This window comes from Dermacentor andersoni, chromosome 4, assembly GCF_023375885.2.
Source record: "Dermacentor andersoni chromosome 4, qqDerAnde1_hic_scaffold, whole genome shotgun sequence".
NCBI classification, from domain to species: Eukaryota; Metazoa; Arthropoda; class Arachnida; order Ixodida; family Ixodidae; genus Dermacentor; species Dermacentor andersoni.
In genome coordinates, this window is record NC_092817.1 from 12966118 (window position 1) to 12981297 (window position 15180).

General features: G+C 44.0%; 1 protein-coding gene across 1 annotated transcript; it reads left to right on the forward strand.

Annotated features, from left to right (window-relative positions):
• The first annotated feature begins 261 nt into the window (after positions 1-261).
• On the forward strand, positions 262-8594 carry LOC126535982 (V-type proton ATPase 16 kDa proteolipid subunit c-like). The gene is made up of 3 exons (XM_050182869.3): positions 262-447; positions 1958-2141; positions 6369-8594. The coding sequence occupies exons 1-3, from the start codon at positions 375-377 to the stop codon at positions 6574-6576; spliced, it is 465 nt and encodes a 154-aa protein (XP_050038826.1). The 5' UTR covers positions 262-374; the 3' UTR covers positions 6577-8594.
• The last annotated feature ends 6586 nt before the right edge of the window (positions 8595-15180 follow it).

Sequence of the window (15180 nt, forward strand, 5' to 3'; positions counted from 1 at the left end):
GAAAGCAATTTCATGACCCGAAAACACGTTATAGAAGTCAGTCAAGTTTTGGAGACAACCTATTCGCCTAAATTGCCATACTTGTGCTCTAGATTTCGGTTCTGTTTTTGATCTCATTGTTTTTGGCAGTGCAAGTGCGACAACCATCAATTGACGTCCAGAGTGACGTCAACGCATTGCGTACATTGCCACCAATCCTGGCGTCGATATGCCTTGTTTCCGGTTCCGGCGCGAAATTTTTGTCACGTGATAAAAAGAAGAGCTATCGGCCATTATTCGGCGAGACGTAAGCTTGCAGCTGGCATTAGGTGGTGTACGATCAAGATTGGTGCCGCTAGCAAGCTCTCGCTCAAAAATTTCCCAGGGAAGCAGCAATGGCCGACAAGGAACCTCTGTACACTCCCTTCTTCGGCGTCATGGGAGCCGTTGCAGCTATGGCGTTTAGCGGTAAAGTACAACCTCCTTCCTTGCTGCTTTCGCTGCTGGTGCAGTCGATTTGTACGATCGGCCAGTGCCCCTAGGCCTAAGTCATTGGAGTAGGGGATTTTTAAGCCGGCCGGGGCCACATAATCGGAGCTTCAGCGTCCTCGGCTCTCGCTCGAAATTAAGGTGTAGCTACTGCCACACGTAACGTGTATTTGCGTCTCCCCGGCATCTCGGTTGACCGAGAATAAATTTTCACCGTATATTTGGACGCTTCTTTTTATACTGCTGATTTAGCGTACGACAAATATGGCCAAAGTTTAATGCCTTTTGCGGTATTCGTTCGCATCACGGCCACGCACCTTGCATACGTTCGCCTTGTTCCGTGCAAGTTGCTGAGATCGCATTTAGATGGGTCCTCTGCCTGCACACCACCGGCATATGAGCCTGTTATAGCGGCGCTGGGCTCAATGACTCCAGCACTGACTAATCGTCAAAAGGGAGGGGCATTGTAGAGTGTCTCCGTGTTTCGGCTGTGTTCGGGGATTTCAAGGGCGTATCGAAGAACCTCAATTTCGATTGGGCTGATCCGATTTTTCTACCATTTTCACCTGCTACTGCAAGAGCGGTGCCGTGCCCGGCTTGGTCTCGTGACTGCGCATGCCGAGACTTCATGGCAGGCTGATAACGGGCCGCCGTAAAATTTTGTAACTGCTGCTTAGTACCGGCATCGCAGGCCAGCTTATGGGACGGAAAAAAATTTGATGTCGATGTGGGCTGTAGAACTGCTCTCCATTCGTGGCGTTTCTGATAGCTTTTAACGGCGCGAAAGGGGGGCGTTACCTCCAAAAGTCACGCGCTCGACCCCGCGAAAGGCGATTCGGGCTAGGATTTCGATTCTCCACGCCTCGGCAGCGTTTCCTGTTGGCAAAAACCAGGCAGAATGCCCATTTCGGCCTGCTCTGCACGAGGTAACACGCAGCTGTGTCGGAAACTGCCTGGAAATAGGCTGGGTGCGCTGTACCTCGCGCAAACCGAGTTCATTCAGTCACGTGAGATGCCGGCTCCGGCGGCGTTCATCTGCTGCGCGGCCTTCGGAAAGTGAATTGGCCAAAGCAATCAACCGCTTTTGTTCGCTCATTCTTAGCGTGGCGCAAATCGAGCTATAAAGGGTTTTTATAATATCGGGCAAAGCACTTATCTGCCCTGAGCTAACCGCCATTGTAATTTATTGTGCTCTTGTCCATCCGCAATGGTTCTTTAATTAACTTCTGAAGTTCAATCTTATTTTCCTACGTGGTGGATGTCCTGGTCTTATATCGCGATACTTCGATAACTCTACAAGATTCTTCTGTGTATATAATGCTATAGCTCCTACTGCATTGTACCTGCTGTTAAAAACGCGCAATAAGGTCGCGTAAAGTGTAAACGCAAAGTCATGCACACGTTTCTGGCTTCTTTTACGCTGATGTACAGATATTTTCGTGTAAGGCCGGCGGCTTTTCTCTAAATGATGGATCTACTTTCTTTTCAGCACTGGGAGCTGCCTATGGTACAGCAAAGTCTGGCACAGGCATTGCAGCCATGTCTGTGATGCGGCCAGAGCTCATCATGAAATCCATCATTCCAGTGGTCATGGCGGGTATCATTGCTATCTACGGCCTCGTCGTTGCTGTGCTTATCTCCAGTACCATCAAGCCAGACTACAAATTATTTTCGTGAGTGTCTTTGAGGCTATATTCATTAAAACCAAATTGGATTTATACTCGTGCCACATGAGCACAGAAAATGGTATTCAGTAGTTAAGGCCATAATTTCCTGAATTACATTCCTTTCGGCGGAGCAGCCACACATCCAAATTTGATGACATTCGACCCATAATGCCGATGACAGCTCCTCCTGAAGTAATTTTAGGCTAATAACAAAGCATTGGCAAGATTAACCTGCCTTCAAGGCTAGTGACATGTAGAAATAAGCATACTATGGTTCCGCTTGCTTTACCTTGTCACTGTCTTTTACAATGTTGCAACCGACAAAGCACGATGATGAAATCGTCCTTGTATGCTTGTTGCCAACATTTAACACTACACCTCTTGTAGTAGCATCTTCTGTTTTTTTCTTTTCATTACATAAACCATCATGCGCTTTGTTTGCTGTATAGCTTAAACACCTGAAAAACTTGTTTCCAGCTAAATAGGATGTCATTTCAAATAATTTAAGTAAACCACACTGAGCAAGCTATGGCACCAAGAGTGCGCAGTTCTCAGTCGAACAAATTCTGGCGAATGCCTTCGGTGACGAACGGCATTAAGGCAAATGCCATTTGATGCCATTTTCTCTGTCCGTGTGGTACCGGTATAATACCCGTGCCACACGTGCCATCGGGTCAAATGTCATTAAATTTAGACGTGTGGCAGCTTCGCCGAAAAATGTCATTCAGGAACTGAAGGCCTTTACTAAATACCATTTTCTGTGCCCGTGTGGCATCGGTATTTCATTCAGCATAAATTGCGAGTATAGTGCGCAAGCTGCCCCCTTATATATATATATATATATATATATATATATATATATATATATATATATATATATATATATATTAGTCAGATTTGTGGATTATCATTGCGTTAAAAGGCTGAAAATGAAGCAGTGAGTTATTTTTCACATTAGACTTTTAGCGTGTCCGGTATTCCGGCAAGCGCGGGCGGTTTGCCTGTTTAGCGGGGGCATAAATGTGAGCGGCCAGATTGATGGCGCCAGCTGGTGGCACAAAGCTCAACCACACAAACACAAAGCTAATTACTATATTCTGTTTAGCTGCTGGCGTAAATTTTCGACAGTGGCGTAATCGTGTTCACAATTACGCCGCTGCCAAAAATTTGCACCACTAGCAAAGCAGAATATAGTGGGTTACTGCAATACCAGGCGGCTGCACTGCTCTGGCCGCTCACGTTTACGCCCCCGCAAATTTGGCAATCCGCCCAAACCGCTCCCGTTTAACGGAATAGCGGACAGGCTAAAAGTCTCTATTGACAGGCGTGATTATCGTCGCACATAATTAAGAGTCCAGGGTTGCCAAATTTTCTAAAGTGTGACACTGATATCGGAGAAAAGTCCCTGGAATTCTCGCTAAACCTGTCCAATGGATTTGAAATAATGTAGGAATTATGGGTTACTGTAATTTAAGCTAACGGGAAGTGAATCTCTTGCCTAGACCTTTTGTTTGCTTAATGTATGTGAAAGTGACGAATAAACAGTAATTTTACCAGCAGGGTGCGGTGGGCTTTTATAGCTAATATATTTTCGTAATGGATGACAGCTTAAATTCTGTGTTTACCTTCAAATTCTAAAGTTTCAAATACAGCAGGATTCAACAAAACGCAAATAACCAAGTTTTCCTAGCACGACAAGGCACTTAATCTGTTATCCCCAATTCTTTTATGGTCCTCGACGTTTGTGATAGAACTGAATTCTATGGAGCATAGTTGACCACATGTTAACATGGTGATGACAATTACCTGAGCTTCATATGGGTCAAATACTGTGATTCTGCCCTTTACCTACCTGAAAGCCACCATGAAGCATTATTTGCCCCAAAAGTCATAACAAATGGAAATGATTTGCTAAAATTTGTATTAACGAGCTCAGCCACTCAGATATCTATTAAAGACCTAGAGCGCTAAAAACAGACAGGACATAGAAAAAGAAATGCACACCACACGTGCCAGTCTTTATCATAATTCATTACAGACTAGCGCGCCTATCCATCTTTTTACGGATATCTAGGCTTTTCATACAGTGGATGTGTCTTATTCACCTGCTGTGTAAAGTCTAGTTTACTGTTACATCCACCTATTGAATTCCTTTAGTTATACCGCAGAATCGCAGCACTTAAACCCATGCCAATCGTTTTTGTAAGGAATAAAAATTGTGTGCCCCCCCCCCCCTTCCCGGTAGATGTGCTTATCCACTTGGTGCTGCTCGGTGAAAGAAATGGATGCTCTGCACTTCAAAGTGACACACAACACTTCATTCTTTGAAAAGTATTTAACAGGATCTTTACTGGAGTTCCTACCTCACTTCTAACTGGCACAATACGTTTGATATTTCATTCACTGATACTTTCATTGTTCTCAACATTGCATCTCTAAGAGAAGTGTTTCATGGCACTTAATGTCTGTCTACTTTAAGAGGCTGGTAAAGATAAGTCCGGTATTAGTCAAGCCTCCAAGTTGCACAAGTCGAGCTGTCAGCTCAACATTATCAGAAATGACAAAACACTCTGAATGTACACTCCTTAGATCCTTCAAATACATCTGAAATGCATATTTTCTTTTGAGCATCAGTTGAAGCACTTTGAAGTTTGTTGCATTCATAGTCATTATAGTGATTGTTCGACTTGGTTTAAGCTGTCAAGACTGGTGAAAATGGAACTTTTAAAATATGATGCATCGTTTACCACTCCATGATGGCACATCAGATATATTGCAAACTGCATCTGTGTCTAAAATGGGCAAAGTATTAATATCTGCACAATTTGTAGCAAAAGTAAATCCCAATATATGTTGCAATTAACATATGCTCTTTAAACACTCTACCGGGTGCAGTTTGCAGAATTGTAATGTTTTTGTTGTAGGTTTAGTGCTGTAGCTTAGAGGTGATTTTGAAGGGGAGGGAGCTGCAATTTTATTAACAGTAACACATTTGCAGGCATCAATTGTCATGAATATTACCATTCTAAAAACGTGAAATATTTTATTAGAACCAGTTCAGTGATTGTATATAGCATTCTGTATCTCGCATTGAAATAAGGGTGCAAGCTAAAGCTTCCTTTTTACGTGTCACTGAATGGCACAGCGAGCAGCCGTGACCGATCCTTGTGGCTCATTGACACCGGCGACTCCAGAGGTCGCATGACCAGATCTGGTTGTTTGGTCGAAAAGCAACTGTTCTGGGTCAGTCACAAAACTTCTGAACCACGTGTGCAGGAACAGGATGTCTGTATACGCTGATGCTTATTTTACGCGACAATGCGAGCAGATGTGAACAGCATCAATCAAGAGACAAATCAGTGTGGTGGTGGTCCAGTCGCATGACCTCCTCAAGTTGCTGGTGTGAATGAGCCCTTACTCTTATAACAAAGTGAATCTAAATATTTCCTAGCTGATATCAGTGTGTAACAAATGATTACAGTGAATATCAGACATAACGAGAGTACCAATCGTGTTGGATACAACTTTGTTACAATGAGGTTCGACTGCATTGTAACTGAGTGCAAGTTGCATGTAAGGCCTGCTCTTGTACTATGTGTGCTTTTCAGGAAGTTGCTAACATTCCAAAAAGTTCCTCCACCATTTGCACAGACAGATTTATAACATTGCAGCCTCTTGTTATTGGAGTACTGTCTTTATCGAATGTAGGGCTGTAAAGAAACGTCAATGTCGCACAGCACTCAAAAGGCAGCAGTGCTGTGCAGCATGCGAGGCCAAATGCACCTGTATAGGCTTTGATAAAGTAGCGGTACACTTCACTGGCCATCAAAGCTGTGCATTAGTGTTACATGCTTGCACAGAGGTTGAATTGTGGGTACCAGCTTCGGTGAGCAGTAATCCTGAGCAAGTTAGCCCCTCGTTTTTGGGTCGTGCCGACTGACCTTGTTTCGTCTGTTGAAATGCTTTCCTTGTATCTTTTGATGCTTATTTGCTATCATTACGTTTATGATGCATCTATAGGCTTGTTGCTGCTGTTGACAGTAGTTCAAGAAAGGTTGGCTCCTGTCAAAGGCAGTGTTTGTTGTTTCAGTCATATTGATCGTGTATCCAAAGCCTTAAAGATACATAAATCTGAATGTAGAAATGTTGCCAATCGCAACCTTTTATAGTGCTGCAAGTGAACAATGTGTGCTGTTCCTCAATCTGTTAACGCCTCCCTTTCTTGCGTCGCAGTGCGTTCCTGCACCTGGGAGCTGGACTGAGTGTAGGGCTGAGCGGATTGGCGGCCGGCTTTGCTATTGGCATCGTTGGGGATGCCGGCGTTCGTGGTACGGCGCAGCAGCCCCGGCTGTTTGTGGGCATGATTCTGATCCTCATTTTCGCCGAAGTGCTCGGGTTGTACGGTCTCATCGTGGCTTTGATCATGTACTCCCGCGGTTGAGCACTAATTTGCGATGCCAGCCCCCACCCCCTCTACAAACCAACACCATCGCCCCTCCCATCCCTGCCCGCCATCAAGCCTCGCTCCCCTCCAGTGCCAGCATTGTGCCCGATGTCGCATGTCTTAAAATGGTACCACACCCAGTCCCTAGAGCTCCACTTGGCTAAGCAAGAAGAAAAGAGGTGTAGACAGTCTTTATTTCCCTCCCCCCAGTGTGACAGTTCTTGCAGCCCTGAATCCCACTGTCCGAGCATGTATGGCAGAGCCTTGTCCACCATCTGTTTTTTGCACATTGCCCTGTAATGTTTCACTGCAGGTGGCGTGCGCGTGTCGGTGTATTTATTGAAGTTTACGAAACTTTTGTTTCGTTTCATTAAGTCCTTTACAGGCACCATTTCTGATTTGAATGCTTCCTGCATGCACATATTCGTTTTCTTGCTCATGTCACACTTGCTGTGCTTGCTGGTGTCGTATCTGCATTCTGAGAACGCCTTTTTTCTTTCTCCTACACCTCTCTGCTTGCACCTACTAGACGTTGAGCAAATGGATGTGCAGAGCTCACTTGTGGATCGCTGGCCAGTCATTGTCTGTTGCTCCTTTGTGTGGGAACTTCCGTGCTGCCAGTTTTAATTTGGCAACCATCTACTGTGTCTGGCTGTCGGGTTGCAGACATTCCAAAGAGAGCTAGCCCAATTTTTATGCCCTGTGGATCCATTTGATGCCTCCCCCCCCATTTGTTTTACTTGTTAACAAATGGTGATACTACATGTAGTTGGCTCACCCTGTTACCTGTTCAATCTTTTTAATTGTGCTGCTTTACAGAACAATCTTTTAAAGCTGGCTGCAACAAAAGATTGCCAGCTGTCATGCCGTGAGCCGTCGGCATTCACTAGATGTAATAGCTGAAGCAACATGTGCTGGTCAGTGTTAGTGGGAGAAAATGTGGCATGGTTAGGCAGTGCAGCACTCTGCAGCCAGCCTGCAACTTCGAACTTCCAGTCAAAAGCACTCAACCAGATGTTGGCTTACAGCTGGAAAAGGCAGTTAGCAAATTTAAGGGCATGTAAAATGTGTGTGTGTGTGTGTAGCAACACATATTCACTGGAATGAAATAGATGGTGCACATTTACAAATGCTATCTGGAAAAATGTCCTCAAAGGGAATATAGTGCACTCTTTCCTGCCACTAATCATGCAGTGCGCTTGAGCAAGTGGCAGGCTGTCTTTTAACTGACGGATTTGCTGAAGTTCACTCGGCTGAGTGCAACAAACAGAAATGGCGATAAACATGTTTTCCCTGCAAGCTATCTACAGGAGGCCCACTGGAGACCCACTGCCTTTATGCCCAGATGAGTTTTCGAGTGAAGGTTATAAAATGCAGGTTGCACTCTATGTATACGTGGCCGACATGGGGGCATCCATACCTGTTCACATGTGTAGGATTCTTTCAATATCGACTGCCACTGGATTGCAAATGTGAGGTTTTAGTAAGTTGTTGTGCGCTAGCATTGTTGGACCGAGCCTCTACTTATGTCCTACTAAACAAGCATGCGCCCTCCTGTTGTTTCTCTGCTGCCATGGGTGCTGCTGCGACAGTGCTGAAAACAGTGCCAGCATGTTAACATTGGAAGAAAAAAGAAAACATGGCACTACCCGCACATGCTTTTGAAATATAGATGTCTGCATTACGACTGTAACCAGTTTTTCTGTGTAAATACATTGGTAGTACTGTGATCTGGTGAGCGCATGTATGTTTAACCGAGCTGTAAACAGAAATTTTCATCTAGGTATTGTCCTGCATTAGCTACACATCTGTTGACGTGACTGTTTTGGAAGTTGATTCATTTCGTGTTTTTTTTTTTCTCCAAAATGTTCTGTTGGCAGGTGGTATGAAGTGGGTTCAATTCCCTGTAATATAGTAGTGGTGTATGTGTATGTATGTATATATGTGTCATATACATACTTTGCGGTTACTCTATTTCTTTTTCTGAAGAATAAAGCTTTTTTTTTTGTTCAAAATCAAGGCAATCCTTCTTACTTTGGTTTTATGGGATGCACGCACAAGGCCACTTTCAAAAGTACATTACTGCATTGATTTAATGGCGTTTTTCACTGGCTGATCTGAAGCAGGATTTCTTGCTCCACAACGGCTGTTCGGATTTTCACTGGTCAATTCGGATCAACTTGTTCTGTGCCAGATTGCTTTAACTTGCTCCACTGCCAACTCGGATTTGGACGGAAATGTGACAAGGAGGATACGTCGCTTCCGTATTCATGTATAATCTGTACAGAACATTGCGGCAGCTGTGGGATGGCTACTTTGTCTGCCATGGAGCCAATTTGTGTGACCTGCAACAACTTCTCGTATGATCCCCCGCGGAGCGTTTCTGCTCTCCCCTGGCAGATCGATTGATGAGAGCCGTGCTCACTCCAGGATTTCGATGACTGCTCCTGGTCAACCAGTAGGAAATGCCATGATATTTACCGGGAAGGCTGAGGCACTGAAGAAATTTAACTGTAGTGCCTAAATGGCACTACAGCAAAGGGCAGTAGCAAATGCAGCAAGACCAGCTGCACTTCAGTCACTTGCAATAAATGCTCGCAGCGATGCCTTAAGTGTCTTTGTAGTCGAGGGGCCTATGCTCAGACCTTCGGCGAGTCGAGGTGTTTCACACAAAAAATGCTAGTTCAAAATCGTACTGATCCCATACACCATGGGAATCGTGTATGCGAAGCTTTCTGGGCTGTTTGCTTTGACTGACGATAATTAGTGGTGATGCTGACGACGAATGTTTAACCTTTTAAGTGTTTAGTGCAATACTAGTGATAGGTTGGTGTCAAGCATTGCCTTGCGTGCACCACTGCTGTTTGCGTAGTACACAGAACGCACAGCAAGACATGTTTATTGCAGACGTTGTGCATGATTATTTCTAACCTCTGAAAAAATTAGCATCGTCATTGCCTCATATGGCACATCGCATCATGGCAGACGAGTCAAACTTGATTGCCTTAATTGCCATCGGATAACTAGTGCTAGTGGTGGACTCCGCATTAATTTTGAATCCCCGTGGTTCTTGAACGTGCACCTAAATCTAAGTGCACAGGCTTTTGTATTTTGGCCTCGTCGAAATGCGGCTTCCACCGTTGGGATGGAACCTGCGGTCTCAAGTAACGCCACTGCTGCAAAGCTAATGCTGCGGGCACAAAAGTGTTGATTTGATGTGTGCCCGCTTCCATAGCATTGCTGAGATGCTGCACTGCTTTAATGCGGCCTCGTACCTGCACACCCTGCGCGAGTTGTCCACTTGACAAATTTACATGGTGCTTATTTTTTGGAAGTGGCGCCAACGTACCATACTGTACCTTGAATTTAAATTTATCCAGTTTGCCCGCAACCGCTGTCGTGTCTAGTAGTAAGATTTCCTTGCATTGTCCCATTTTCCCCCTCCATGTGTCTGAGCTGCGAGCCAAGAATGACAAGGCTGTTGTTCGCTCTTTTCGTCACTGGGTCAGTACTACCCATTCTGTGCCGCCTCTCTACCATTACATCTACCTCCCCTCTGAGTTGTTGCACGTTAGTGTAAAGGTAACCACTGCAGTTTCTGCAATGCTTTGGCTGGGGGTCACTGATAATTACAGCCATCAAGAGGGTATTGTAGCGATGCCAAGGGATCTCCAGAAAGCATTGTAGCGACACGGTTGAAAGGTCCCAACTAGTTTCTTGCTTTGCCTTTCCTATATTGCCAAGTATAAGCATGCTCTGAACCACCTTGCAATGCAGTGTACAAGACAGTAGCAGCAGCAGCAATGGAAAAGTTGTTCAGATTTTCTTGAAGCTTTAAAAACATTGCAGGCACTTAATCAAGTTTGCTTGCCAGAGTCGCTAGAACTTGACTTTCTCAAATGCAACAAATTTCAGTCAAATAGGTCGGAAAACTATTCGTTTTCCATTTATTTTAATAGTAAATTATGAGTTGGCCCCGAGCTAAAGGAACTCCTTTAAGGAAATGTGAGGTTAGCATGCAATGCGCTTTGTCAATCAATCCATGCAAACTTGCAGAAAAATCGATGCTCTGTTCATAATTTCCACAGTGAGTCAACACAGCACCTGACTTGTGTACTTACAGAAACCAGTTTTGATTGTCACTCAAGCAGAATTCATAAACTCACACTAGTATTCTCAATGTGATGCCTCATGGACAAAAGTTGGACAGTAACAATTACAAGATGCAACATTGAGATGGAGCTTCAAGCTCTGTAGGCGAACTTCCTTCATTCAAGTACATGTGAAACATAGTAATGTTCTAATCATAGGCAACCGATAAAGTGATATTAATGAAATCTGTTGCATTTAAAAGAAAGTTGAATTGGGCCGACTGCAAGGAGCACGTTATTCGCTGAGGCCTTGGGATATCTTCACAAAAATGTTATCTGTTAATGTAAAAAAAATGAATAATTAGGCACCAAGTTAACTGATACTGTAACTCTGTAAACATGTATTGGAGTGCCCAAAGAAGATAAATCTAACATATCATTTTGCATTTTACAAGAAAATTGTTACTTAAATTTGTCAGGTTTTGTGGCAGTTCTATTCCCAAATTGTTTGATTTATAGCAATTCTATCTTTAGATGTAAACGATTCTGCCTTCCAAAGAAGCTATCTTTTAAATATGTGGCGTTTATTTTTTTTTTTTTTTTCAAGCAGCAATGTTAATTAAAATCGGTGAACAATAGACTGAAAGCATTTTTTTTTAATGAATTCAGATAGGAAAGCTGATGGTGTCCGACATCGCTCTTTAGAGAGTACAAAGTTCATAAGTGAGCTCTCAAGATCACCTTGAGGGAGCCTTACTATTTTCTCTGCATTAAAAAAAAAGAAGTCCTTAATTCATTTCATCCTTCTACTGTAATTCATCCAAGGTGTCGAAAGGAATGGATAAAGACGTATGATTGTCCGCTACATCAACATTTGGTCCGAACCATAAAACTTCTTGCTGTATACTCCTCCCCACAACCTAATCCCATCATTCTCTTCAATAATAGTGTGCCTTCCCAGTGACAAAAATGACATCCTATGGATATCCTATGGGCATTCACTGCCGGAACATGGATGCCCTAGGGTGTGTTGAATATGTCCGTCAGACTTCCTTCACATGATTGTTTGGCTACACTTGTCCTGCAACATCCCTTGCATGTCTGCGGGGGGACATTATGGGGACGTGCTGTGTACATTTTACAGACATATGGCATTGTCTTCTGCACATTGTTTGCTATATAATCTATGTTTCAGTCGCAACACATGCTGTGTACAGATATGCAACGGGCAGAGCGCCTACGTATCAAGAACTGCTAGATACATTGCGTACACACGTGTGCGGAAGTGCAGCATACTCCTCATTCTTCTAGGCCTTCGGCCAAGTGGAAGTACCTTATTGTAATAATTGAAATTTTCAAAGTTGCGTCAGAAAATTCGTAAAGTACGATGTTCACACAAGCTGCAGACATAGTAGCTTCAAAGTGTAATGGAAACATGCGGGAAAACATTCTGTTACCAGGAAACTAAAGAAGTCTCAATTTTACGGCAAGTATTAACGCGTACGCCAAGAAAGGTCCGTATGGGATGACATTGGGACATCCGCAGTAGGATACCTGAAACAGGTCCATGTGCGACGTCCTCGCGACATGTGTGGTAGGATATCTGAAACTGGTCGTCCGGCATGTCTCCTATTTGTCTCGGAAATAGTGCATGGGCATTGGGACCTGTTTCAGATGTCCTATGGGCAAAGTGTTGTCGCTGGTTTTCCACCTTTGGTGGTTGCACCACCTACAGCAGAAGCACGTGATTCATGTCTCTCTTCTAAATGTTCCATTTTTCTTTTTTCCATAAATATACACAGTACTGCTAGGCATCTTGGCGAGGCCATCAAGCCTATCACATCTGCCAAACTTGCTTTGAATAGATTGTATTTTGAGCTGAAGTCAAATGTACAAAACTTGTAGTTGGATTAGACACTAGAAGCTGAAGTGCTGAGAGAAATCTCATGATGAATGTCAATGCTAATGCAATTCGCATTGAAGAAATATAGTGACCAAGGAGGACATAAAGAAATATTACAGAACAGCTGGATCCTTCTTTACGTGTATATCAATCTGTGTCACTGGTTTTAGGATGAAGCCAAATTTTATGGGTGATCATATGTTATCAGCCCTCGGCCAAAGTTCGTACTTTAGTCAGAAATTACAAGCTTTTATTTCCCAGTGAGCCTCTCGTTTACGTTAACACAGCAAAATTTGTACTTGAGCTGTGAGCAGACTGCAGCTGTCAAGGCTCTCTTTTGAGAGGCAAATGGTGGGCAAACCCTGGCTTGACCTCTGCTGGTAAGAATACCTGGAGGTTGCCAAATAGAGATAGATACAAACGTTTCTTGAAACAGCTAGCAAAGATTAAGCAAAGACCTTGTCAGCCCCAGGTGGGCGGTCACTGACAAATGGCAAACTTTTCTTGTAACCTCCTTTATAGGGAAAAATTGCGACACATCGCGCTTCCACCACCAAAAATCGTATATTAGGCGTATATGCGGCCGGGTGCCTAGATAAATATTTCCACTGAACACGCTGCGCAATATAGCGCCGCCGCCGCTAAGTCCGCGCGCGGCGCCAGTGTGTAATCAGGCAAGATTGATTCAAGATATATGTCGTGGGTTCGATGCCGGCCAGCACCGAAATTCAAGTTGTGTGCGTCATCAACTCGAGTTGGCGTCAAAGAGGTTCTCTGAAGGGCGGCACAGACCCATTGACCCAAGTTGTATCACCCAAACCAGTTTGCGAGGTTCGCACACTGCCATTCGTTTTTTCAGCGGTGCAGCAATGGCGCCCTCTGAACCACGCCGTTCTTGGACATAAGCGGTGCAAACGACAACGTGAACAGGGAACTCCTGTGGAACATATTAAAAGAAGAAGGTATCGGTCATGATGTAATTGATTTTCTAAACGAAATATATCGAGAAAATAATGTTGAAATAACATGGGAAGGTATTAAAGAGTACGACAACTGTTGAGGTACACAAAGGATTAACAAGGTTGTCCACTATCACCGCTGCTGTTCGTGCTTTAATATGATAAGTATGGAAAGAAGGCTACAAGGAAGCAATCTAGGGTATAATCTGTCATACAGATTAGGCGGAAAGGTTTTTGAGCAACGACTACCGGGTTTAATGTATGCGGACGATATTGTCCTGTTAGCAGATAGCCAGGAAGATTTGCAAACTCTGGTTAATTAATGTGGAGACGAAGCAGTCTAGGTTTCAGTTTTAGTGCTGCTAAGTCCGGTGGGATTTTTTTCAACGATACAACTGATCAGGAGCTTACGATAAAAGTCCATGAAATACCCCGAGTGGCCGAATACAAATATCTCGGGGTATGGATATATAAACAAAGGGTGGAGGTACACGGAAAAGCACGAACAGTCTCTCATAGCAACAGGGCGAAGAGATGCCGGGATAATGAAACATAGGGCATTGTGGGGTACAACAGGTGTGAGGTGCTGAGAGGTATTTGGAAGGGAGTAATGGTGCCGAGGCTTACTTTCGCGAATGCGGTCCTGTGCTTAAGGGCAGAAGTTCAGTCGAGACTAGTAGTAAATCAGAGAGCTGTCGGAAGATAAGCACCAGGTGCCCATGGGAAAACCACAAGCGAAGCAGTACAGGGGGATATGGGCTGGGCATTGTTCGAAGTACGGGAAGCTCAGAGTAAAATCCTATACGAAAAACGCCTGAGGAAATTGGACGATAACACGTGGGCAGCTAAGGTATTTAAATAGATATATACAGAATGAGCGTTGACTCACAATGGCGGAAAAGAACTAGGAAGCTAACCAGTAAGTATGCCAGACACGAGGACGGAGAAAGACAGAGCATTAAACGACAGGTTAAAAACGCGGAAGGTAAAAATTTGATAAATTCAATGGAAAAGAAGTATCGGGAAGGAAGCGTTTTGTGATAACTCAAGAGGTAGTGCCCTACGTGTGCCCTGCTCTTCGAAGCTTAGGTCAGGATGTCTTAGAACGCGGAGCTATAAAAATAAATTTAACGAAGACGAAGACACATGTACTATGTATAGTAAATCTGTAGAAACAATAGAACACCTCATACTAAAATGTGATGGCATGGTGATGGTATCCATCCTGATTGGTGGCTCAAAAGCAGAGAAGTGTAGGAAGACGTATTTAAAGAAAACGGCGAATTTTAATAACTTACAACACAATTGAACAAAAATAAAAAGCTGAGCATGGTGGCAACTGCCATCACTTTCAAAGGGGACGCTCCTACCTTCCATCCATCCCCTCCGTTCGTTTCAAAAGGTGCAAAAAATGTGCGGCGCTGGTTCACGATGATTACCGCCCACTTTCTTTTTGAAGCGCTAACGTCGCAATATAGCTGCCAGGGACCCAAGAAATGTATTAGTCGATAAAATTTGCAGCTCCACGTCATGCTGTACGTAGAAGTACAAGTGCGAAACAGCGCCACAGCAGACGACGCAAGTGCGGGTGTCACGGAGGAAGGAAACTAAGGAGAGGCCCTACCCCCTCCGCGCGCTAGGATAAAAG

Excerpts from the sequence above, each read along its gene's own strand:
- LOC126535982 (XM_050182869.3), top strand. The coding sequence starts at position 375 with ATGGCCGACAAGGAACCTCTGTACACTCCCTTCTTCGGCGTCATGGGA. Across the intron at positions 448-1,957 it reads TGCAGCTATGGCGTTTAGCG|CACTGGGAGCTGCCTATGGT; the intron begins GTAAAGTACAAC and ends CTTTCTTTTCAG. Across the intron at positions 2,142-6,368 it reads CCAGACTACAAATTATTTTC|TGCGTTCCTGCACCTGGGAG; the intron begins GTGAGTGTCTTT and ends CTTGCGTCGCAG.